The sequence below is a fragment of the Ictidomys tridecemlineatus genome, chromosome 6 (genome assembly GCF_052094955.1).
Source record: "Ictidomys tridecemlineatus isolate mIctTri1 chromosome 6, mIctTri1.hap1, whole genome shotgun sequence".
Taxonomy (NCBI): domain Eukaryota; kingdom Metazoa; phylum Chordata; class Mammalia; order Rodentia; family Sciuridae; genus Ictidomys; species Ictidomys tridecemlineatus.
In genome coordinates, this window is record NC_135482.1 from 3,921,315 (window position 1) to 3,945,440 (window position 24,126).

A 24,126-nucleotide genomic window follows, 5' to 3' on the forward strand; every position below is an offset into this window, starting at 1 on the left:
AGAGTCGGGGAGGTGAGTCTTGTTACTTGGTGTGACCCCACCTGTCCACAGAGTCGTCATTTCAACTGTAATTAGCGTTTGAAGATCAACGAGACACTGTCTTTAATTCATGTGCATCTTGCGCTTGGGGTGGGCCTCGCTTCCTTTAGCCACTTTCCAGGCTCACCGGCCAGGTGACAGGAGGTGCCCCCAGCTGGATGCCACGCATATTGGAAGCTCCAAGGAAAGGACTTGGGGATCCCAGGCCAGGGGCTTCCCGTGCATGGGCCGCAGGCCGGGAGGGCATTTGTGGCAGGCCAGGGACGGGCCAGCCCAGGTGGGGGCCTCCACAGTGGTCTGCTGTCAGGCTGGCTGCTGGCAGCTCCCCAGTTCTGTCCCTGGCACTGTGTGGCCCTCAGGGCTGCATGGGGTCGGGGCAGAGCAGAGCCACAGCCCTGTTTCCTGGCTCTTAGGGGGGTGCTGCCTCTTCACCCCAGGAATGGAGACTGCGTCGGTTCTTGGGACTCTGCAGAGGTGCCCCCACTCTGCTCACCCCACCCGGAGTGTTCCCCCTCTTCTGGTACAGTTGCCTCAAAGTCTAAAGCTCATCATCAACTTTCCAGCCAGAAGTGTGGTCCTACCAAGAACGTCCCCCCGGAGGGGACAGTGTTTTGTGAGCCAGGGCAGCAGCCCGGGCTCTGGGCACACATGGGGCTGAGCATGGTAATGGGCTGGGCCAGGTCCGGCTCCGAGCTGGCAGCCCGAAGCCTGGCGTCCTTCCCCAGGGGGCAGAGACGGGCAGGGCCACCCCATCTGGGCTGCAACCTTGCTTTCCGGTCTCACTGACTCTTCTCCACCACGTGAAGCTGGCGTCCGTGTGCCCGTTTCTTAGATGAGGAGACTGAGGCTCAATGGCTTCATCAGAGTCACAGCCACTGAAGGCCAGGCTGCCCTTTGTGGTGACTGTCACTTCCTTGTGGCCTTCCTAGGAAAAACAGGACGTGATTTGCCCCAACCAGCCCTCCCCGCAGAGGTTCCAGGCCTCCAGCCCCTGAGGGTCCCTGCAGTGTCCCTGTCCTCCTGGGGGACAGGGCAGCTTGCCTCCCTGGGCTGGCCCTGCAGGTTGGGACGCTGGCCAGCAGTTGTGCCAGTTGTGGTCCGTGGACAGGAATGAGGCACCTCCTTCTGTGGGCAGGACTGGGCAGGAGGGTCCTGCCGGGCCCCGGGCCCCGGGCCCCCGAGCCCCCGAGCCAGTTCCCCTGCAGAGACGTGTTTTCCAGCAGAGGTGAGGTGGACACAGCCGTTTTAGCTGCTCTTGTGGGCACCCTCGGCCACAGACCCTGGTGACTTCAGAGATTGCCACTTCCGTGTGGAAGTTTCCAGAACACCCCGCCCACCCCTGTGGCTGCCAGGACCCTGTGGCTGTGTTTCTGCTCCCCCTCGGGGTCACAGCCTGCTCCCTGGTCCATGCGCCACTTAGAGTGTGTTTCCTACTAAAGAGCGTAAGACTACATCCTGTCGAGTTAATCAAGCCCCTTCCCGGCTCCGGGGGCGCTGGGGGGCTTCCAGGGTCCACAGAGCCCGACTCGCGTTTCTGGCACCTTCTGATGCAGAGCAGCCCTGTCAGGGGTCTGCAGTGCATTAATTAGGCCCCTGCCTAGGCTGGCCGGGCTCCTCGGGGTCCCAGGGGCCGCGGGGCAGGAGCCGCCTGGGCCAGGCCTCTGGAGTCCCTGCCCCGCAGCCCTGGCCCTGTGCACTCAGCCCCGGGGTCTCAGCCATAGAAATGACTCCCTCTTGACGACAGCATCCGAGGTCCCCATGCCGTCATGGTCCCCGTGCCGGTCCCTGACTGCCCACTTGGGATGATCTGGGCTAGCTGGAAGGTCAGTGCAGACCCTCCTCCAGGAGGCCTGAGCTCCTGGCCTCCACAGAGCTGCCTCTCTGTTCTCTTTTTCTTTTTGGTACTGGGCATCGAACCCAGGGCTGCTCCGCTCTGAGCCATCGCTCTGAGCCGTCTCCCCAGTCTCTTGTGTATTTTGAGATGGGGGTCTCTCTAAATTGCCAAGGCTGTGATCCTCCTGCCTTAGCCTCCTGAGTCCGTGGGATTCTAGATGCGCACCACCTGACCCAGCCTCTCTGCCGCCTTCTGGGCTTGTGGTTTGATTCTAAAATGTGCAGAGGGCACTGTTGTAAACCCGTCTCTCCCCCCAAGCCACGTGGATGTCTGTCAGCTGCTTCTGATCGTCTTTTTGAAGGGCTGGAACATTCCAGAAGCAGAAGGTGTCTTTTGTACTTTGGCTCTGCCCCACACCAGGCTTGGTCCTGCGGTGCTGACCGTGGGGGTGGTGCGGGCCTGGTGGGGGCGGTCACTTTTGTTCAGGTTCAGGGTGCGCTTTTGTCTGGGGAGGGGCTCAGGCCTCAGGCAGGGATCCATCTAGTGGCTCTCGCCATTGCTGAGGGCAGTTTCTGTTTTGTTTTGTTGGTGCTGGGGTTGAACCCGCCGGCACTTAACTACGAAGCCACCTCCTCAGCGCTTTTTTATTTTTTATTTTGAGACAGGGTCTCGCTAAGTTGATTAGGGCCTTGCTAAGTTGCTGAGGCTGGCTTTGAACTTTCGATCCTCCTTCCTCAGCCTCCTGAAGGCTGGGATTACGGGCGTGGCCACCAGGCCTGGCACTAAGGGCAGCTCTTAACACAGCCTCTGGGCCAGGTGCCTCCCTCCCTTCCAGTGGGGCAGGCAGTGCTCGCTCCCCTGCTTTGAAGTTGAGCTCGGAGGGACTGAGCAGAGGCAGCTCTGTGGCCTGTCCACTGCTGGCCCGTGCCGTGGCTGTGTCCTGCATGGCTGTGAACCGTGGCTGGAGGAGGCGAGCAGCCAGCTAGTCGGGCTGACAGGCATTTCCCTGGGCCGTCAGGAGGACTCCAGCCGCCCCCGATGGCCCTGCATGGACCAGCTGGGTCGGCGGGAGCTTGCGATCGTAGGAGTGGGCACGCTGACCGACCAGGGTGCAGAGGCCAGGCCCAGCCACCTTGCACCAACACAGCAGTGCAGGGCACGGACTTCTTCGTTCCTGACGGTGATAAAGGCAGCGTTGGGTTTCATCTGTGAATAATAAACTGGTTTCACATGGCTGTCAGCGTGGTGCTTATGTTGTATTAATATTTATCAGTGGTTATTGACGCGCGGCTGGCTTGTTATCTCTGCCCGCATCGCGGCAGTTCTGTAAAGATGCAAGGAAAATTGCAACCCAGAAGCAGCCAGCGCCCTTGCGCACACCACCCACGGACAGCGGGGGCCACTTCCCTGGGGCTGCTTCCTCACTTCCCTGACCTGCCCGGGGGATGGCAGTGCCTCGGGGGTGTGGGAGCCAGAGCCCTGGCCCTGTGAGCTCAGCAGGCACCATCCCCTGTGGCACCGTGATGCAGAAGCAAGAACTAGGGGGCTGTGTCCCTGTGTCCTGGGAGCCCCACCCAGTGAGTGTCCTGCGGCCAAGGTGCCTTGGCTAGACCCCAGTGTCCTCTGCCTATTGCCACCTTCCAGGCCAGGTTAGTTGTGGTCAGTGGAATATTCTGGAATATGGGGTGCTCAGGATCAAGGTTCCTTTCCTCTTCCTACAAGGAAGTCGGGCTGCAGGGAATTGTCCCCAAGTGCAGAAAGCTCTGGAAAAGGGTATCCCAGGTGGGGCTCCAGCCTGTGTCCCCTGCCTGACCATGGCCACCTGCAGGGTGGTGTCTGGCAGCCTCCTCGGGCAGCGAGGGTCTGGTGACCATGTGTGTTGATGGAAAGTGTCCTCTTCCCCTGCCCATAGCTGCCTGAGCATCTGCGGAGCCAGGCCCCTCGTCAGATGGCAGCGTCAGGAGCCCCCGTTCTGCAGGGGAGTGGACAGCGCCATGGAGGACCCTGAGTCTCAGGATGAGGGACAGGGTCGGAGAGGCAGCACACCCGCCTGGAGTCGGGCTGGGGTGGGAGCAGCCAGCAGCCACCGCAAGTGGTATCTGCTGGTGACACCAGGGGACTCACCGTGACATCCAGAGCTCTGGAAAGCCCACCAGGCAGGGCGTGGGGGAGCCCCAGGAGGCCATTAGGGCAGGGGAGGCAGAGCATGGCCTCCCTGGAGCAGCCAGAGGGGCAGGGTGGCAGTGGGTCTGCTGCTGGCCCCTGGGAGAGGAGGGTTGCATGGGCTGCAGGGCCGGTGACCAGGACAATAGTGGCCACGGGATGAGGCTGGAACCTGCAGCCCGTCTTGGAGATGCAAGTGGGAAGGTCGCGTGTCGTCGGCTTCCCGTGGCTGTCAGGTCACACCTGCGATGTCCTCTAATAGGATAGGTCTGTGTCACTCCCGGTTCTGGAGGCTCCGTCCGGGATGACTCTGGGTGGGTGCTGGGTGGCAATGAAGGGGGGCGTGCCAGAGCCAGCCGCTCACCGAGCGAGCTGGTGGGCGAAAGCAAGGGACAAGAAGAGGAGACTGGGTTCCCACAATCCCTTGTTCCCCAGGGAGGCAGAAACCTTCAGCAGGCCCTCTCTGGAGGTCCCAGCACCACCCCCCGGTAGCATCACCCGGGGAACAGTCTTTCACATGTGGACCTTGGGGGCCACCTGCATGGGCTGACCCAGGGCTGTGCCGTCGTCTTTGTGTGTGCCCTGGTCAGGCCCCAGGTTGACCTTCCCCACTGCCCCACTCTCTCCTTGTGGCCCTGCCACACTGCCCCGTTCCAGGCTGGGAAGCTCCCTGTCCCTCAACCCAAGACTCAGGGTGCTCTGTGGCACTGTCCTGGCTCTGGATGCCACCCCTTGAATCCTCGTGTGCCTGCAGGTGGCACTGAGAAGCACCGTGCGGTCTCACCTGGTTCCCGTGGAGTCAGAGTCTGCGCCCACTTGTTCCCGCCACAGCTTCTGGCCGAGCCCCCGGGGCACCGGAAACATTCACAGACGTTTCCAAGCCACTTGCTGCTTCTGCAGGCCACGGTCTACTCTGACACCTGCCCTGTCCCGCCTGTCCCCACCTGTCTGGGCTTACCCACGTGACTCAGCGAATGCAGGACAAATGGGAAATTATCTGACCTTTATGGGCCTCTTTTTCATATTAAAATGCTGGAGCCGTAGAGGCCGTCACGGGAGCTCATTCATCTTGACAAATGTACAGCCGGAACTGACCTGGGCTGGCGGGACAGCCTGTGAGGTGGACGCCTGCCGAGGGGGTGAGGTCCAGCGCTGGGCAGGCCGCCCTGCCAGGTCAGCGTCTTTGCTGGTTAAGCAGAGGGTTCCGAGGACGTGAAAGAGCGCGTTGGGGTGGCTTTGGAGCAGAGAGCGGGCAGAGGGCGCCCAGAAGCCAGTTCAGCGTAGAGAGGGAAGCGGCCGGGAGCGTGGTTGGGGTGCTCGGGAAGGGAGCCCGCCGACTGGGCCAGGTGGAGGGACCCTGCCCAGCAGCCCTGTTTGTCACAGATTCCTCCCAGAACCACAGGGACCAGGTGGTGGGACTCGGGTCCTCGGTGCTCGGGGCCCTGGGCCTGGCGGGTTTCCCAAGGACCTGGCTCAGGGGACCTGGGGCTTCCTGAAGAGCAGCAGGGCACCACACCCTGGGCCGGGGTTCGGATTCAGCAGTGGGCTGGTGGACACCAGGCGCTTCCTTGGTTGCAGGGTCCACGGGTGCGTTGGCGGCCCCGGGTGGCACTGTGGGCTCTGGGGACCTGCGGGTGTGTGGCACTGCCCCGTGGCAGGCTGTTTCTCCCCTGGAACCCAGTGTCGACACAGGTCCGAGCCCTCCCTGCCTGCTGTCCCCCTCCTGCTTCCTGCCCCTTCCCCTCCCTGAGTGAAAACCCCCAAAGTGGATGGACAGGACCCTCCAGTGTCCCAAATCTGCAGTCTCTAGTCCTGACCAGACGCCAAGGCTCAGAGCCGTGGACACTGGCACTCGCAGGCCACACGGGTGCAGAGGCAGGAAGTCCCCATGGAAACTCAGACCTGGTGCAGTGACACCAGAACCAGGGGCAGGGCGACTGTCACCCACACAGCACAGGAGCCCGCTGGGCAGAGCGGCGGAGCACACGGAGAGCCCACAGAAGGCCAGCACGCCTGGCCTCGACCCTGGTGGACTGGACTGAAGGAGGCCCAGCTCCTGCCTGCCGCCTGGCCTTGTGGGAGCCCTGCTCTCGGGCCTGCTCCTGGGGTGGGCTCTGCAGGACATGCTGGGGCAGCGGCCTCCCCCCGCCTGCCGTTCCCAGGTGGGTAGTTCCCCTGGAAGCTCCTCAGTCAGAGGTCCCCTCCTGCCTGTCCCCACCCCCTGGGGCTGTGTCAGCAGGCAGGCCAGGGCCGGCAGGCAGGGCCTGTGCACACATGGCCTGTGGAAGAGGGGGACTCAGTGGGGACAGTGTCCACGGCACCAAGGAGACGCCTCCCACCCCCCACCTCTTCTAAGCGAGAGCGTGGGCAGGGCTGAGGTGACCGAGCTGCTCTCCTGCCTGCACCTCCCGCGAGGAACCTAAGCCGCCCTGCCCGAGACGCCCCTCCGTGGCCGGCCGTTTGGGGTGTTCTCTGAGTTGCACACTGAGCTCCCCTCCCTGGTGCGTTTCCGGTCAGTGTGGAGGGCTTGGAGTCACAGGCAGGTGGCCAGCTGGCAGGACACGAGCCTCTAGGGATCCAGGCTCTGGATCTGTCCAGCAGGCAGGGGCGGGCAGCACCCATCCTCCTCTGGAGAAGGGACTCTGCAGCCAAGACCCTCTGCTCTGCCCCTGGGCATTGGTGATGTTCCTCCTGGGCGGGCCGAGATCCTGGTGGAAGGACGTGGACGCATTTCTCAATGTCGAGGCGTGATCGTCACCGCGGGTCATGACAGTTGGTGCTGGGGTTTGGGTCTTGAATCCCCCCAGAGCCCGTGGGTCGCAGGCCTGGTCCCAGCCTGTGGTGCCACCGGGAGGTGGGACCCAGTGGAGGGGAGCGCCTTGGAGAGGATCCTGGGCCCCCAACCCCTCTCACCTCGTTTCCCAGGTGCCCGAGTTGAACTGCCCTCCCCTGCTGCCCCCGGCTGAGTGACCATGGACTGAAGCCTCTGAAACTGGGAGCCAAAATAAACCCTTCGTCCCATGCAGGTGGTCATCCCAGGCGTTTTGTCACAGCAGCCAAGAGCTGGCTGACACGGAGCGAGCCTGGAAGCTGGGCATAGTGACCTGTGGGCCATGTGCATGGTGGCACGCGTGGAAATGCCCTTTACGCCACAAGCCCCCTCCTGCTCTTGGACTCTGTCCCTCCCCCAGCCTCCTGCTGTCCTCCACAGACCTTTGAACTGTTTTCTGTCACTTTGGACTGTATTTTTCAGAATTTTGGATGTATGACATCATACCGTATCTCCTTTTGGGGGATCAGCCAACCTCCCTCCCTCCTCCCTCTCTCTCCCTCCCTCCCTCCCTCCTCCCTCTCTCCCCCTCCCTCCCTCCCTCCTCCCTCTCTCCCCCTCCCTCCCTCCCTCCCTTCCTTGTTTTTCGTTTCTTTTTCTCCTGTGCTGAGGTGGGGCCCGGGGGACGTGCCAGGCCAGCCCTCCTCCGTGGGGCTGCACCCTGGCCCTGGAGCCCGGCATGATTCTGTGATCCACCATGCTCCGGTCACTGCCGAGCGCTCTCCACCCTGGGGACAAGCACGGTCTGTCCTCGGTGTGCCTGCCGGGGCTCGCGTGGACTGTCTCTGGCTCAGGCATAGCCAACACAGCTGCTTCAGACCCTCCTTCACAGGTCTCCGTGTGGACAGGTGCGGAGAGCAGAGCAGGCTGAGAAGCAGCTCAAGAGCTCGTCCACACAGGGGACCTTGCTTTTATTGAGCTGCGCTAGTTCTTCCCCTTCTCCCCTGTGAATCTGGGTTTGATTGGCACCTTGATTGGCAGCTGTATTGGATCAATTTCCTTCCTCTCCCTGCAAAATGCACAGGAGGAGCACCCTGCAGTACTGATTCGTTAACTAGCAACAAGTCAACCTGAGGTTCACCTGCCACCATCAGGACATGCCCTTTAGGGGCTAGGGTCCCCCTTAAGGTCACCTGGTTTCTTCCCTGTAACTGCAAGATGGCTCCTGTTCCCTCACAGAGGGGGCTTCGAGTGGCATTGGGTGGCACCCTAGCCCTCCCTGATGCCCTAGCCCTGCTAGGAATGGAGGGACTGAGCCTTGGGACATGCCATGTCCATTCAGGCTGCTGTCCAGGGACTGCGCAGCGAATGTCTGTGGTGGACTTCCTCCGGTTCCAAAGCCCAGAATGTGAGCTCAAGGTACCAGCTCATCAGGTCCCTTTGAGGGCTCTTCCTGGCTTGCAGACGGACACCTCTGTGTGTCCTCGGTGGAAGAGACGAGGAGGCGGAGAGAGCAGCCCTGTGCCTGCGGAGGCACCTGAGCTGATCGCCTCCCAGAGGCCCTGGCTCCCCGGCCTCACACGGGGACTGGGTCCCCACAGGAGCCGGGGCAGGAGTTCAGCCCATAGCAGTGGGCGTCCAACTGTGAGAAACCTACAGTCCGTAGCTGTTGGATGGTCTACAAGGTGACGGAGGCGTGCGTGGCCCAGGGGTGGACGTGAGCGCCGTTGCCCTGTGCCTCACCAGCGCTCCGCTTGGTCGGACTCTTCTTTCAGCCGTGTGATCAGGCGTGCGCGGTGGCCTCGTGGTGGGGTGATTAAGTCATGAAAGGAAGCGCATTTCCCTGGTAACGATGCTCCGTGTCGTTTCATCTACCCATTTCCCACCAGGGTGTCTTCCTCAGTGAAGTTCTGCTCAGGTCTTTGGCTCGATTGTTGAGCTTTGAGGGGTCTCGGGACATCCTGGTCAGCGGGTGACTTGCCTGGTCAAGTGGGTGCTCCCCCGTGTGGGGCTTGAGTTTGCCGTACACTTTCCACCTTCGGGAGTTTTGAAGTTTGCTTTATTGTTTCTTCTGTGGACTCTGCTTCTGCCACTGTGTGTGAACCTCCGTGCCTCACCCAAGCCCCAAGGGCTCCTCTTGTGTTCCTCCTGGAAGTCTCTAGTTTTCGTCTTTATATTGGGGTCTCTGAACAGTTTTGTGTGGTTGTCAGACACCGCCTGGGGGTGAGTGGGTTCTTTTTGTTTTCAGTGTGCTCTTTATTCTAACACTTATCTGTCCCCACTAATTGTCTTGGCCACCTTTTCAGAAAGTGCATTCGCGGGGTGTGGATGCGTCTGGGGGTCTCGTCCACCTGAACGCTGGCTCCACCTGCAGTCCATAGCTGCCTGGAGGTCTCAGCCAACAGCCTAGTCCTTCCCTTGGTGGTTTTCATTTGTTTCACAATTGTTTAAAATAATTCCATAGGCATTTTCAAGTCACCTCATTGATTTCTATCCAAAAAAAGGCCTGTTGAGATTCTGATCAGGGTTGTGTTTGACCTGTTGGGGAGAGCTGACGCCTTAACGGTCACCTCTGGTCCATGGTCAGGGTGTATCTCTTCCTTTACTTGGGTCTTCGAACTCCCCTGCAGTACTTGGAGGATCTCTGTCCAGTGTCACCTGCTGTTGGCTAATCCGCCCGCCCAGCCTTCCTCCCCGATTTGCCCGGGGCAGTTCCTCTCCTGTCTGTCCACCCCGATGTCCACTCTGCTGCTGTTGCCATCCTGTGCCCTTGGCTGCGATGGGCGGGGAGGGGTGTCACGCGCACCAGGTCGTCCCCTGCCACTGGCGGATGTGTACCCAGGGCTGGGGAACGTGCCTGTGTTCCTGACCCTGGTTCAGAGCCTCCTGGGAAAAGACTGTCCTGTGGTGACCACAGCGCTGGCTGGACCTGGGGAGGGGGTGGGCGTTCCAGGAGTGGTTCACAAATGTACAGGGGCGCTGGGAAATCCCGCAGGTGTCCCGTAGTGAAAGTGGCCAGCGTCTGGAAGGGAAGCGGCCGAGGCCGAGGGTGGTGTTTCCTGGGCTGGTCTTTTCCTTTCTCCATTTTCCAAAATTTCTTGAATGACGTTGGACAGCTTTTGTGATTATAAATCTTTAAAAAATTTTAAAAAAGAAAAGAAAAGGAAGAGCAGGTCCTGCTGCCGGAGCGCCCCGGGCGGGCGGGCTGGGGGGCCGGGTGGGCCGGGCGGGCCGGGCGGGCTCGCCCTGGGCTGCCCACGCCCTCTCTCTTGCAGGCTTTGGGAACCATCACTGCAGTGCCTGTCTCGGGTCCTCAGGTCAGCTCCCTGCAGAGGTTGGCGGGGCAGGGAGCGGCAGTGCTACCTCAGGTAAGCACCCCGGGGCCTGGCCCGCTGGCTGTCCCTCCCTCTGGTGGCCCCTCCGGCCTCCCCTGCCTGTTGGTTAAAGGACACTTGGGACCAGGTCGTCACCTTGTGGGGCCAGTTTTTCAGAGAAGTTAACGAGGTGATTTAGTGCAGAGCTCAATGGCGGAAGCCAGGCCAGACCAGGTGGCCTAGAGAATGTCCAGGTGTGCCGCAAGCAGTGTTGGCTGCCTAGTGGCTTCTGTTCTGGGTCACAGTCAGAGGAGTTTGGGAAGCATCATCAAACCCTGCCCCAGCGTGGCTGAGCACTTGCTGAATACACCACACCCACCAGGAGCCGTGGGCTGCAGAGGTGACCCCAGCCCCTGCCCGTCCTGGGCTCTAGGAGGCAGGGGGCAGCTGCCCTGGGCTCTCGTCCCCATGGCAACGTTCCCTGCGTGCCCACCTGTGCTGGCCCATGGGGCCCTGGACCGGGGTGATCAACCTGGTGGGAAGATGCACAGAGCTGGAGGCCCTGAGGTGGCCCGTGCCCACCAGGGGATCAGGAGGGCTCCCTGGGCGGGGGTTGAACCAGGCCTCAGGGTGGGAGGGTGCTGCAGGCAGGTGACAGCTGTCACGTGCGTACATCCTCTCACTACTCCAAGTCACGGGGAAGGGACTCAACCCAGGGACATTGAGTGTCCCCTAATCCACCCAGGTCCAGGAGGACCCGGGATGGCTGCAGAGGACCTGACTGGAGCCCCGCCCTGGGCCACGTGGCAGGCGCCTTCCGCGTCATCTCTCCTGTCCCCAGACTACTCGGGGTGACCCAGGTGCCAGGTAGTGGCACAGTTCAGTGGCCCCAGAGGAGCCCAGCAGAGTCACCCGGCTGAGAAGCAGAGCTGGAGGGCACAGCTGCAGGCCTGCTCCCGACCAGAGGGGACCTGGTGGCCTGGAGCCACCTACACCTGCTCTCCCGCTTCCCACTCCCTCCTCCCTAGCCTCAGCGTTCGCTCGTTGGGCTGGAAGGAGCCTGCTGGGCCAGAGCGGCTCCCTCTGTGGTCACTGCCTGCCCAGTCAAGGCAAGTGGTGGACAGAGAGCACCAGGAGCCTCCGAGAGACCCTGGGCAGGTCGCGGGCAGGTCCAATGGCCTCCACTCCCCTCCAACATGGGACATCTCAGAGCCAGGGCTGCTGGCTACTGCTGGGCCTTCATCACCTGCTGTGTCCATCTGTCTGTCTGACTGTGCACCTGTCCCTCTCTCCCAGGTTAGGCCAAAGACTCTGATTCCAGACAGCCTCCCCGTCACCCCGGGCAGGGACCGGCCACCCAAGCAGCCCCCAACATTCCAGAAGGCCACCGTGGTCAGCATCAAGAACCCTAGCCCAGCCCTCCCCACCGCCAACAACACCGTCAGCCATGTGCCAACGCCCGGCGGCCAGCCCCAGGCCCTCGCGGAGCCCACTGCCATCGCCTCGCCCCTGAGCAGCACCGGGGTGGCCTACGCCATCATCTCCACCTCCCCCAGCAATGCTGCCGCCATCGCCCCCAGCACCGCCGTGCCCGTGGTCAGCGAGAGCCTCCAGGTGCAGCCCCTCCTCATCAGTGCCGACAGCAAGGTGAGTGCCCCCAGGCCGGGGACACAGCCACGTGGCCACACGCAGAAGGCCCCAGGCAGGAGGGACTGGCTGGCGGGTGGCCAGTGGCCAGCGGATGAATGGATGTGGGTGCAGGGAGGTGACGTCCCGCAGGGGACGCAGGGCCAGAGTGACCAGGTGTGATGGCAGGAGGAGCCCCACTCGACAGGCCATGGACCAGCCAAGGGGACGGCAGAAGGAATGGGGCTGCGTGGGTCGACCAGGGCCGAGAGCCACTGGGCCACGCGGCAGTCACCGGGTTCATGGGAACCACTGATGGAACCCGGGATGCTGCCCTCCTGCTTTCCACACCCTGGTGCCTCGGCTGGACATCTCCTGTGGCTTCTCACCCAGGTTTAAAGCTGAACTTGATGTCCTCTCCCGGTTCCCCTCAGAGCTCCTGGTGGCCCTGCTGTTGGAGGCCTCTGGCCTCTTGGCCTCCGATCCCTTTGCCAGGCTGTGCCTCTGGCTCGAGGCTGATGCCCGTGGCATCCCCCACATGAGTTGGTGCCATGTGGCCAGGGGACCTCGTTGGTGCCTGCGTCCATTTCAGAGCTCATTCTGTTCTGGGCCCCCCCGACTGGCAGGACCCTCAGAGCCTGGAGTGGTGGTTGCCGTGCACGGCTGGTGTCCCCAGGTGTCCCCAGGTGTCCCCAGGTGTCCCCGATGCAGAAGGCTGCCTGGTGGACGTTCTCTGCCGCCTGTTCCGCTGCGGCCCCCTGATGTGAGCGCTGGGCTGAACACCTTCCGCTCCTCCAGTCGGCTCTCAGGCCTCGCAGTTGACTCCGAGTCTTCTGGTCACTGAGCCGAGCGGCGTCCTGTGTCCTCCTCGGGGCCACTTCACAGTGGTCTCTCTTTCCTGCAGGAGAGTTTAGTATTTTCCTTCCCTTGAACATAAAATGAGGCGTTTTTCCCCCTATACAGGAAATTTGGGGTTTTAAAAAATGTGACACGGGGAACAAAGCCTCCCCTGAGCCAGCAGAAAGCAGAATACATTTCTCTCCTGCTCAGGAGCCAGACTCCTAAGAGTCACCTGTTCTCAGGGACGTGAAAGCCGAGCAGTTCAGGTGATTCGGCTGAGCCGGACCCTGGGGCTGGCCTGGTGGATTCCTCTTCCCTGACCCAGGAAGACAGCCAGCTCCCAGGCCCTGGCCACAGCAAACAAGACAGCACAACGCTGGAGGCCGCTCCTGCCCAAGGCTGGCCGGCCTGGTGCCCGGGCAGTCTGACCCCGCCACCCCTTCCCCAGCCCCCAGGCCTCAGAGGCAGTGGTCTGAGGAGGGTCGAGGGAGGAGTGAGACCCTCTGGGCCTCCGTTCATGGGCATGTGAGCTAGGGATGGAGACCACCCTCCCTGGAGTCCTGTGGCCTGAGGTAGGCACTGCCAGGGCCCACCCACAAGGAGACTCAGAGAGGCACAGTGATCTCCCAAGGGCCACACAGCTAGGAAAGGGTGGGACAGGGTTTGAACCTGGCACCTCCTGCCTCAGGTCCGGCACTTCTGCAGGACTCTCGTGCTCAGGGGAAGCTCCGTCAGAGGTGCAGGCCCAACTCAGGGTGGGTGCAGACGCTTCCTCCTCGGTGACCTGCCCTTCAGGTTGCCCCTGGGCCCTCCGCCCCCCTCCCCCCAAGCTCCTCCCCACTCCGTGCCCCCCACCCCTCACCCGTGCCCACGTCTTGTAGGTCATTATTATTCAGCCTCAAGTGCAGTCTCAGCCCGAGAGCTCGGCAGAGCCACGGCCGCCCACAGAGGAGCCATCTCAGGGAGCTCAGGCCACCAGGAAGAAGAAGGAGGACCCGCCCCCCAGCCAGGAGAGCCCCGAGGTAGGACCGCCCTGGGGGTGCCTGGCCACGGTGGGGACAGCGTCACCTGGGGATGGTCCCTACCTGCCGTGGCGTGGCCGTCCAGTGCGGGGGTCTGGGGATTGCTGCCGACTGGAGACTCGGGTCCCTGGGATGCACTGATGGTGTGGCAGTGCGGGGCAGTGGTGGGCACAGGTTCTGGTGCCATTGATTCAGCCCGAGCACCGGCAGCGGGCTCGGCGGGACTGCAGGCAGATCACGTCTTCTCATCTCTCCGGCGGGGGGAGTGAGGCCCCCTTCCTGGGGGGCTGGGGGATGCTGGGTTGTCAGGCAAACCCCCCCGCCCCCCCGATCAGGAGGGTGCCCACTGTCCCCAGAGCCCCAGCCATGGCCCTGCTGTCCTTGGGACCCCTAGCCTAGGGGAGGATGGGCTCCTCTGGGTAGCTCGTGGGGCTGGCTCAGCCCCTGCCTACTCTCTGCCCATGACCAGAGCTGAGGGTCTGGGGTCTTAGGATGCATCGGAACTGAATCCTGGATGACCTGCATGCGGGCTGCCAAGATGGGGCTTTGTTCCTCAGGTCCTGGGGAGCCCTGGAGTGTCTTTGAGCAGGGGAGTGGTGTGAGGTGCACAGAAAGCCCGAGGTGGGCTGCTCAGTGAGGCCTCAGTGTGACCCGAGTCTCCTGTGGCCCCATCCCTGGTGGTCTCCAGCCAGACCGTCAGTGCCCTGGCAGCTTCTGAGCCCCTCCTGTGCGTGGTGGGCTCCTGGAGGTTTGGGGCTCCTGTGGTCTTCCAGAGGCTTCTCTGGGCGGGCTCTCTGTGGTCAGTGCAGGACCTTCATGCGGCACTGTGCCTTTCACTGATGGTGTCACTGCTCCCAGTGACACCGAGGGGTGAGGAGTGTGAGCTCCTCAGGGGAACCTGAGGACCACACGTCGGGGCGAAGACCCCCGTCACAGCCGCTTTTCAGAGAGGGCCACGGGGCCTTGCACCGTGGGGCTCTGCCAGACGTGGGGACGTCCCCGAGGAGTTGGCCTGAGGAGCACTCGCTGCCGAGCCGCAGCCCAAGCCCCCCGAGCCGGGCGGGCGCCCCGGGCCCCTGGTCGGGCGAGACATTGTACAGGGGATGGCTGTCGCTGAGGCTGCCGGGCGGGGCCAGGGCGCCAGGGCACGGCTGCAGCAGCCCAGGAGAGGCATCAGAGACCTGGGGGAGCCCGTGACCCAGAGTGATGCCTGGACCCGTTGGAGGGACACGTCAGCCACCGTCAACCCAGGGGCAGTCACGAGGAGCCGGTGACGTCGGATGGCCACCACCCAGCAGCGTGGGGTGGCAACGACCTGTGTGCCCTAGGGAGGTGCTGGGCTCCGGTCAGTGCAGCCCTCGGTGGGCACTGTGCACCAGGGCCGTTAGCCTGCTGTCAGATGGGGACACAGGCCAGGAGTAGTGACCAGCCAAGCCAGGCCACCAGGCCTTCTGACCCAGGAGACAGTGTCCACTGTGCAGCTCTGAGAGGCCACCTCCACCTCTGGTCATGCAGGGACTCAGGCAGGGCTGAGGTGGAGCTGCGGGACAGTCATGCAGAGCGGACTGCTGCCCCTCCTCCCTGATGAAGATGGTGGCGTGGAGACACCGCCCCCCCCTTCCCAGGGCCTGACGCTGGCCCCGCCCTGCCCACAGCACCCGGAGGCATTCCGGAGCCAGTGCCCTGGGGACTGGCTGTTGGGCAGCTCCCAGCCCCATCTGCCACCCTCCTCTAGGAGTTGTGTGCGTGTCCCTCTGTCCTTCTCCCAGTCTGGTCATAAGCACGAGGTTGGCTTCTGTCTCCCACAGCAGAGGCCAGCCTCAGAACACAGCTGAGCCCCCTCCAGGGAGGTGGGGGATGAGGGGTAAGAGCCGATGTCCACCTGCCTGACTGTCCTCTACGGTCAAGGGCACGGAAAAAGTCATCAGTCCACCTAGAACTTGGGAGGTGTTGCTCCATGAGCCTTCATAGGAAACTGCTCTGGTGCCAACCCGGGCAACCCAGACGCAGCCCGGAACCTCGGCACCAGCATCAGATGCTGAGGAAAACTGCAGGACCAGGACGTCAGGACAGTCTAAGTCCACGCTCCGGTGACGTGCAGAACACCGGTGGATGGAGAGGAGGCAGGGTGGGGAGGCAGGGAGAGGAGGCAGAGAGAGGAGGCAGAGAGAGGAAGGAGAGGAAGGAGAGGAGGGAGAGGAGGCAGGGAGGGGAGGCAGGGAGAGGAGGCAGAGAGAGGAGGCAGAGAGAGGAAGGAGAGGAAGGAGAGGAGGGAGAGGAGGCAGGGAGAGGAGGCAGAGAGAGGAAGGAGAGGAAGGAGAGGAGGGAGAGGAGGCAGAGAGAGGAGGCAGAGAGAGGAAGGAGAGGAAGGAGAGGAGGGAGAGGAGGCAGGGAGAGGAGGCAGAGAGAGGAAGGAGAGGAAGGAGAGGAGGGAGAGGAGGCAGAGAGAGGAAGGAGAGGAGGGAGAGGAGGCAGGGAGTGGAGGCAGGGAGTGGAGGCAGGGAGGGAGCCGAACTCTATCCCAGGGAGGCCCTGAGTGAGGCGGGGACCACTTGGAGCCGGCAGTGCGGGAGGGGAGCTGTCTGCACAGCACAGGAGGAGGGGACGGTCCTGTCTGAGATGATGGGGCAGGACCCAAGAGAAGTAGAGAAAGCCCCGCAGGCGGGGACTGTGCATGCCAGTGGGGCAGCCGGTTCACGCACCTGTCCCTCCCTGGGCCCCAGGGGAACATGGCCCCCTTCACAATAGCAACAGGAAGATCAAATGCCCAGGAATAAATACAATAAAAATATCCAGTACCTAACTGAGGCCAAGTTCAAAACCCCTGAAGCTTAAGAAAGGACAGAGGGACCCTGGCTTTGGGTAGGAACATGATGATGTGAACTTGTCCCAGGTCATTTATGATCTCAACGTCATCCCAGTACATTTGCCAGTGCCCCCTCGCTCTCAGCCACCAGCGACACTTCTCAACTTTCCATGAAAAAGTGAGAGGGTCATTGCACACCGGCCGGAGAGAGGGGGAGGCCAGGAGGCCTGACCACAGAAGGGACTAGAGGCCCTGCGCAGCCTGATGACCACACGCGCAGCAGCAGCCCAGGGGAGGCGGAGGCTAGGACGAAGTCAGCCCAGAGATAGACCTACGGGACAGTCTAGTATTCAGACAGCAGAAGGGAGAGGCAGCGTGCAGGGAGACGGTGTGGAGAGGGGTGGCCATCTGGGAAAAGACCAGCAACCCATGCATAATGCCCTCTGTGCCAGTCGGTATCCCAAAGGGGTCAAAACTGTAGATATAAACTGTAGGCACTAAAATAATCAAGTGGCTTTACTGTGGGGTGCAGTGTGGCCCAGTGATCCCAGCAACTTGGGAGGCTGAGGGGGAGGAAGGTTCAAGGTAGCCTCAGCAGCTTGGCCAGAGAAACTCTGGTCTCAAAATCCAAAACAAAACTTGCTCTATGACCTCAGAGTCCCTGCCAGGGTCTGAAGTCTGCAGAAGAAAATACAGACGTTTTCATAAATTAACAGGCCAAACCAAAGCCCAGCCTCCGGGTGCAGGAGACCCACTCCTGACCGAGGTGCTGTGCAGAGCAACCCCTGGCCTGCGGGGAGAGGACGGTGCCGTGGAGACACCTGCGGAGAGCCTCAGGCAGGGGCCAGGGTGGGGTCAGCAGCCACGGGTCTCCCTCCGTACAAAGCCTCTCTCCCTGGTGCTGTCCCCTGAGCCCATCACCCCATGACAAATCCCCACGGGGACTTCCTGCAAAACGCCTGCCGACTCCTCAAAACCACACAGCTGGCTAAAAACAAGGAAATCTGAGATACTGTCCCAGCCTGGAGGGGGGAGGGGGGATGACCCAATGCCCCCTGGGATCCTGGGACAGAAGACAAACGTTGACTAGAAGTTGGGGCAGGCGGGGTGTGGCCCAGCGGCCGAGCGCTGGCCCAGGCTCCATCCCCAGCACTGAGCGAAAAAGAAAAGAAAACAGGCGGTCAAGGAGCCAGGGCCACTGCCGTGGGTGGCCTGGACAGGTGAGGGCGACGGCTCTCTGATTCCTCTCACAACCGCCTGGGCCTCTGAAGAGTCTGGAACTTACAAATAAGCCAGCCCCAAAGTCAAGTCAAAGGATGGAAGTACGACCCTGGAACATGTCGCGCGTCCTGTGGCGACAGATGCACATTCACTCAGGGGCATGTATTGAGCGCCTGCTGTGTGTCAGGCGCTGCTGGTCACTGCTTGGTCCCACGGCCAGGCAGCTGCAAGGGCCTCGCTTGCACCAAAGCCTCAGGCACTGGCTGCCCACCTTGCCATGGCCCGTCCTGCCCACCACCAGGAGGACAGGAAGGCTGCGGCAGGCTGGGCTCTTGGCTGCTGCCCGCCACCACAGAGGAACACAGCAGGCTGCCCCTCAAGTCCCCTCGGGCAGGTCAGGCTGAGTCCCGTCGTATTGAGACGCGTGCAGATGAGCAGAGTGTCCGCACGTGAGCAGGAGACGGAGGACACGCAGGGACAGTTCGCCACTTGCTGGAGGGGACGCAGAGCTGAGACAGGGCCCGGGAAGGCGCTTGGCGAGCTGGTCAGGTGCTGGCTGGAGTGTCCAGTGCCGCTGGGGCCAAGGGTGTTCGGCGTATTGATAACAAACACACAGGACGGACGGGCCACGGCGGAGCCTGGTGTGGGTGCTCGGAGCTGGCCATGCGGTCCACGCCCGCCGCTGCCCCCACAGAGCCCCTCTAGACCCACCTGGTGGTCTCGGGAGTCCCGTTCCCTGGAGGTTCCTGGGAGCTCTCCTGGCATCCGGAGCGCGGCTGTGGAGGAGGAGCCTGGGGTCAGGGTCGGAAGCGGAGGCCATGTTAACCGTCCACCCTTTCCTTCCCACAGAAAGTTGCCTTCATGGTAGCCCTGGGCCTGGTCACCACGGAGCACCTGGAAGGTAAGGGGCAGCAGGCAGGGACTGGCCACAAGGCGGAGCGTGGGGCGGGCATCCTAGGAAGCAGCCGGTTTGGGATGCGCCTCCCTCTAGGGAAGGCCTTTGTCCCAAGGCCGGCCTTTGTCCCCAGAGACGAGCCGGAGGAGAGATGCACTCAGTCCCCAAGCTCCAGAGCTGCGGGTCCCACTGGGGCACTTCCTGTTCCTGTGTAGACCACTGCAGGGTGTGGGTGCTGGGTGCACAGCAGCTGCAGAGCAGGGGCCAGCCTGCCCAGGGTTGGGTGGGCACCGAGGACCCATGGCCACTGTGGCTCTGTCCCTCCAGAAATCCAGAGCAAGCGGCAGGAGCGGAAGAGGAGGAGCACGGCCAACCCTGCCTACAGCGGCCTCCTGGAGACCGAGGTGGGGACCCGGGGCAGCCACCTTCCCCACCGCCCCCATCTGTCCCTCCTAGAGGGCCCAGGGTGGCCCACTCCCTCCACTCCTGGCCCAGAGTCACCTGAGGGAAAGATGCAGGAGGCCAGCCCAGTCCTGTGCCTGCCCACTCATGACCCCACTCATGGCCCTGACACCAGGCAAGAAATGTCCCCTCCTCCAAATCCACCCCAAACTCAACACGGCCTCAATGTCCACAGCAGCTGGACGGGGTGGTGCAGAGGCTTGGAAGGCCAAAGGTCCCCAGACCACTGGCCCCTGCCTGGCACATGCCCAGGGAGAAACCCAGTCCAGAATGAGACTCCTCCCGTTTGAATTGAAGTCCAGATTCTCAGTCTCCACATTGTCTCCAAAGGCCAGCCACAGAGTCCAAGCCAGCGTCCTGAGAGACGCAAGGTCCCCAGAGGCCAGTGTGTGGCATATGCCAGATTTGAGCTCTGCATGGTCCAGAGGGAGGGTAAAGAGAAGCCATTGCGTCCCTCCAGGGAGTGGGCCACTTGGCCACGTGTCCTGAATCTGCGTTTCTGGACTTGAACTGCAGGGAGGGCTCTCCTCGGGGGCAGTGGTCAGTTCTGGCCCTGCCACCCTCCCACTGTCCCTCTGTCCCTGTTCCCAGGACATGCCCAAGCCTGCAGTTCCAACCCACTTACGTCCTCTTGGGTCTCCTGGGCAAGCCTGTCCCCAGACATGGGGGCCTTTCTTTAGAAGGCCACTGAGTGGCCACTGACCATGAGTCCTATGTGATCAGGGCCCCTTCCCTTTGCTTTGCTGGTCAGTACGACCGCCTGATGCCCCGTGTGCAGAGCCTTGGCCTGGACTCCCAAGTCTGCGGCCAGTGCCACCTCTTCGCCAGTCAGCAGCGGGCAGCCCCTTAGTCTTGGGCCAGGATGTAGCCCCGGGGCAGCCCGCCCACAGCTCCTCCTTGGCCTGGAACATGGCCTGGCCAGGGGGGAGACCAGCTTAGAGCCAGTCACTCAATTCTAGAACCATCTTCCCGCCAGAACCCCGAGGCCAGGACTGGGGCCACCCTTCAGGACGCACAGCAGCCTCACAGCAGGGGGCTTTGGGCTATGCACAAGGAGGCCCTGTTGCCCTGCCTGACCCCAGAGCTAGCCGAGGGAGCGCCCCGAGGGCAGGTGGAGAGCCATCTTTGGGAGCAGAGGGTGACGGCCCCTGCAGGGCAGAGCCTTGGCAAAGCCCCCTGTCCACCGACTGCCGTCAGCCCCAGCCCTGGTCTGTGCCTCTAGCCCAGGTTCCTCCTGGCGTCTGGGGCCACTGGTGGAAAGCTGGGCCTGGAGGGTCCTGGGCAGGGGCAGCGGGCCCAGGAGGGCTCCAGATGAGGGGGTGTTGGGTTTTGTGTTCTGTCCTGCAGAGGAAGCGACTGGCCTCCAGCTATCTCAACAACCCCCTGTTCCTCACAGCGCGAGGTGAGTGGCAGCCTGGGCACAGGGCAGGGCGGGACCTGGGGCTGGACCAGGCAGTTCCCATCCTCCTCTGTGGCCTTGGCCTGAGCACCAGGCAGGTGGCACAGCAGAGGTGCCACTGATCCTGTTGAACGGGGCGGGCAGCATCTCCCAGCACAGGAGGCCCAGGAGTGGGGACAGGCAGCAGCTGAGGTCAGGCAGGTCTGTGCCCTGCCGTTGGGTGGACAGAGGACTAGGGCCTGTGATGCTAAAGGCCACCCTGGCAGGCCCCCACAGGGGTCTGTGACCTGTGTGGAAGAGGATGTGGGAGGGGCCCATCCCACCTGGCACCACCTGCTGTGGCCTGTGCACAAGCCAGCACTGCTCCTGTGCCCGAGTGGCCAGCTCAGGCACTGTCTGCCGCAGACAAACTGGACAGCCCCGGAGAGAGCCGCTCAGACACCTCCGGCTGGGCCAGGGGCTCTCAGCCCTCACCTTCCCACCCCCACCCCCAGCCTGCAGCCGGCAGTGAGAGCCCAGGTAGGGTAGGAGCCTCGTCCCCTGCCCGGCTCTGCCGCGGGCTCCCTCTGCAGGACAGGCGGGCCAAGCCTTCAGCAAGGCGCCTGGCTGGGATGGCGGGGACCTGACCTGAGGCCTCGGTCCCAATTTCCAGTAGACCCTTGCATGCTCTGCCACCTCGCCCACAGCAAGAGCCCCGAGAGCCACACCACAAACATGCCCGCAGCAGGGACTCACTCTTCTCAGAAAACCCAATGGCCCTGACGGCGGGAGATGGCCACCTGCTCTCAGGATTACATGTGTGTAGCACACGGGGTCACCTCCCTGGGCCTTGGTGACCTTATTTGTAACATGGGCCCGTAACTCTCTGCTGCTCCCAGGTGGGGACGGGAACGCAGCCGGGCCACTGGAAGCTGCTGAGAGCCTCACCACAGGCTGATGGTTCCGCTGACACATTTGCAGAAAAGGAGCCGTTTTTATGTGCATTAAAATGCAGTTTTAGGGGCTGGGGACATAGCTCAGTGGGTAGAGTGCACAAGGCTCTGTGTTCAATCCCCAGCACCACACACCACACACACACACACACACACACCCGCAACTTGACAGTGCCTACTAGAATGGGGACAGGCAGCAGCTGAGGTCGTGCAGGTCTCTACCCTGTCAATAAAGGGCTGAAGATCCCCCCCACAGCTCACTGCCCCTGGAAGGTCCTGGAGTCAGGGACCTCATGCTGCAGGGGAGGACTCGGGCATCACTGGGCCTTGCGATACTCCCATCCTGCCCTGGGGCCAGAGCCCTGCCACACTCGGCCTCAGAGAGCCCAGTCCTGACTGTGCCCCTCCAGTGCCCACTAACCTGTTCTCCGCCCTTCCTCCCTGTGCCAGCCAATGAGGAGCCCTGCTGGAAGGTACGTGCCCTCACATCACACCTGGGGGTGGGTGTGTCCCACACAATCCCGGTGGCAGTCCTCCTGGGAACGGGTGGCTCTGGAGTGGACAGGGCCCTCACCTCTGCCTTCGGAGCTCAGGACCCTGCCCAGCACCACGCCTGCTTTCCTCCTGCCAGGCGGAGCCGGGCATGGCCACAGTGCCAGGTGGCCGGACTCAAACAGGAGCTCTCCCTGCCTGGTCCTGAGAGGGCGGGCCACAGAGGCCCCAGGAAGAGCCAGTCTGGGTGCCAGCTGGCCTCTGCCCTGGCTCTGCCCAGCCTTGCTGTGTGGCCCTGGGCAGTCTTTCCGAGGACTTTGTAATCCCCAGGGTCTCACCTTCCATGCCCACACCTCTGGTCCTGAGACCACCCCTGACCCACCCAACACGTCCCTGCTTCCCAAGACACCGGCTGCCGGGGACTCATTCCCAGGCACAGCCTCAGGACATGTTCAGTCTGTTCACAACCCGTGACCTCATCCCAGATGAGCCCTTGGCCCGCATGGTGTGCTGGACAAGCAGTCCAGCCAGTTCTGAGGGGCTTGGTGGTTTCCACCGGGGCCTCGCCACAGTGCCCACTGATACACTGACACCTGCGGACCTGGCAGTGTCTGGACACCTGGTGCCCAACCCAGGCAGACATGGGGACAGGAAGCCCAAGCTGCCGCCTAGTCCCCACAAGCCCTGTCCTGGAGGGGCCTTGGCTTTGAGGCCGGACACCAGATGTGGGTCTCAGCTCTGCCCCCAGTTTACTGGGTGGCCCCAGGCAGGTGTCTCAGCCTTCCTGGGCCTTTGCACTGAACGAGGGGTGCAGAGGGGTTATCTGCGGTGCCCAACCTCGGACATCTCTGGTATCCAGGGCCTGGTGGTGTGGGCTGTCCCAGACCCCCGCCCGAAGGTCAGAAGCTCCGTTGATGCATGACCTGGGGGGGCGGGGGGTCCTGTGGGTGGCAGGAGTCAGATTTTGCAGGTGGTGGGAGCTGGTTGTGAAGCCCCTGCACCCACAGAGTGTTGGTGCAGCAGCCAGCCGGCTGGGAAGGGGACTCTGTCTCTGCGGAGTGTGGCAGGCCGTGTGGGAAGGACATCTGAAGGGCCCTCTTTCCTTACCGTGGGGCTGGCACGGCAGAGCGCCTGTGTGTCTGTCCTGCTCAGGCTCCAGGGAGCGCAGGGCAGCAGTGTCCACCACACAAATGTGGGAACGGGAGTGTGACTCCCCCAGGTCTGTGTTCCAGGCTGGACAGACACGCTACTGAGAGGGTTTCAGGTCAGCCGCCCAGGCCCCCCAGGATAGGGACCGTCCCTTCGGCTGCAGCAGGACACCCTTCCCTGTGCACACCTGGAAGAATCCACTACTGGGCCACGTGGCACTGACTCGAGCACCCTGCCCTTGGTCAGCCTGGCCCAGTGGATGCCCTAGCGCCCTGCCTGTTGGGCTGCCGTGCCTCCTGCTGGGTCCAGGAGTGTCCCTGCACAGTCACCCACAGAGGCCTGTCCCTCCTCTCCCTGAGCCACTTCCGCACTCCCTTTCTTTCAGAGCGAGATCACCCAGGATGAGCACTGTGCCATCTGCAAGCGAGGGGCCAGCCTGCAGCCCTGCGGCACCTGCCCGGGGGCCTACCACCTCAGCTGCCTGGATCCGCCCCTCAAGACGGCACCCAAGGGCGTGTGGGTGTGCCCCAGGTGCCAGCAGAAGGTACGGGCGCACACCTTCCGCCAGTGCCCTGGGTGGTTGGCTGTCGGCAGCAGCAGGGAGGGGCCTGGGTGTCGGGCCTTCTCGACCCTGGCACAGCTGGTACCTGGGGCCCTTGTCAGGGTTTAATCCTGTGAACTGTGGGGTGTTAACAGCGACCTTGTCCTTGACCAGGGGGAGAGACCCAGAAGGTCCTGGCCCACATGCAGCTTTTCTCCTTTCAACTTCTCTGAACCAGGCCAGTGTGGCCACTGTCCCCTGGTCACCCTGGGGAAGCGGTCAGGGAGTGGGCGTTCCCAGAGCCACACAACCAGGGTTGGTCTGCCTTCTCATCTCTCTGTCTGTCCTCCAGGCCTTAAAGAAAGACGAGGGTGTGCCCTGGACCGGGATGCTGGCCATTGTGCACTCCTATGTCACCCACAAGACAGGTGAGTGGCCCTGGGGGGAGGGGCCTGCCTCCCCTCCCCCACGCAGGTGCTAGGTTCACGTGGGACCTGGAGAGGCTGGGGTCCAGACTGTTCAGGGTCCGAGCTCTGAGGAGAGGGACCCTGGAGCGAGCAGCTGGGTCCCTGCATCAGTGCGGGGAGGGCAGGGCCTGGTTCTGCCTCCTGCTTCTGCTCC

General features: G+C 62.7%; 2 protein-coding genes across 10 annotated transcripts in view; one reads left to right on the plus strand and one right to left on the minus strand.

Annotated features, from left to right (window-relative positions):
* Window positions 1-24,126, plus strand: part of Phf21b (PHD finger protein 21B) — a 65,190-nt gene that overhangs the window by 36,366 nt on the left and 4,698 nt on the right. For 3 of the 4 annotated variants that reach the window (XM_078052560.1, XM_078052562.1, XM_078052561.1), the window contains 9 exons: window positions 10,082-10,174; window positions 11,417-11,767; window positions 13,468-13,608; window positions 18,485-18,536; window positions 18,858-18,934; window positions 20,340-20,394; window positions 21,774-21,796; window positions 23,350-23,508; window positions 23,858-23,933. In XM_078052560.1, the coding sequence (XP_077908686.1) occupies window positions 10,082-10,174; window positions 11,417-11,767; window positions 13,468-13,608; window positions 18,485-18,536; window positions 18,858-18,934; window positions 20,340-20,394; window positions 21,774-21,796; window positions 23,350-23,508; window positions 23,858-23,933 (1,027 nt within the window). The remainder of the gene's footprint in view (window positions 1-10,081; window positions 10,175-11,416; window positions 11,768-13,467; window positions 13,609-18,484; window positions 18,537-18,857; window positions 18,935-20,339; window positions 20,395-21,773; window positions 21,797-23,349; window positions 23,509-23,857; window positions 23,934-24,126) is intronic. The other variant, XM_078052563.1, reaches the window with a different exon arrangement.
* On the minus strand, window positions 72-7,271 carry LOC144378470 (uncharacterized). 6 transcript variants are annotated; one of them, XM_078052568.1, is made up of 4 exons: window positions 5,039-7,271; window positions 4,821-4,930; window positions 3,998-4,291; window positions 72-3,079 (listed from the first exon to the last, which is right to left on the minus strand). In XM_078052568.1, exon 1 carries the CDS (start codon window positions 6,159-6,161, stop codon window positions 5,211-5,213), a length of 951 nt encoding a protein of 316 aa, XP_077908694.1. In that variant the 5' UTR covers window positions 6,162-7,271; the 3' UTR covers window positions 72-3,079; window positions 3,998-4,291; window positions 4,821-4,930; window positions 5,039-5,210. The 6 variants fall into 6 exon arrangements, with proteins under 6 accessions (XP_077908694.1, XP_077908692.1, XP_077908695.1 ...); XM_078052566.1 differs by lacking the exon at window positions 4,821-4,930; XM_078052569.1 differs by lacking the exon at window positions 4,821-4,930 and having other exon boundaries at window positions 3,998-4,408.

What these genes read in the sequence shown, in the direction of transcription:
- LOC144378470 (XM_078052566.1), bottom strand. Translation starts at nt 6,161, where the DNA reads ATGTCCTGCAGAGCCCACCCCAGGAGCAGGCCCGAGAGCAGGGCTCCC.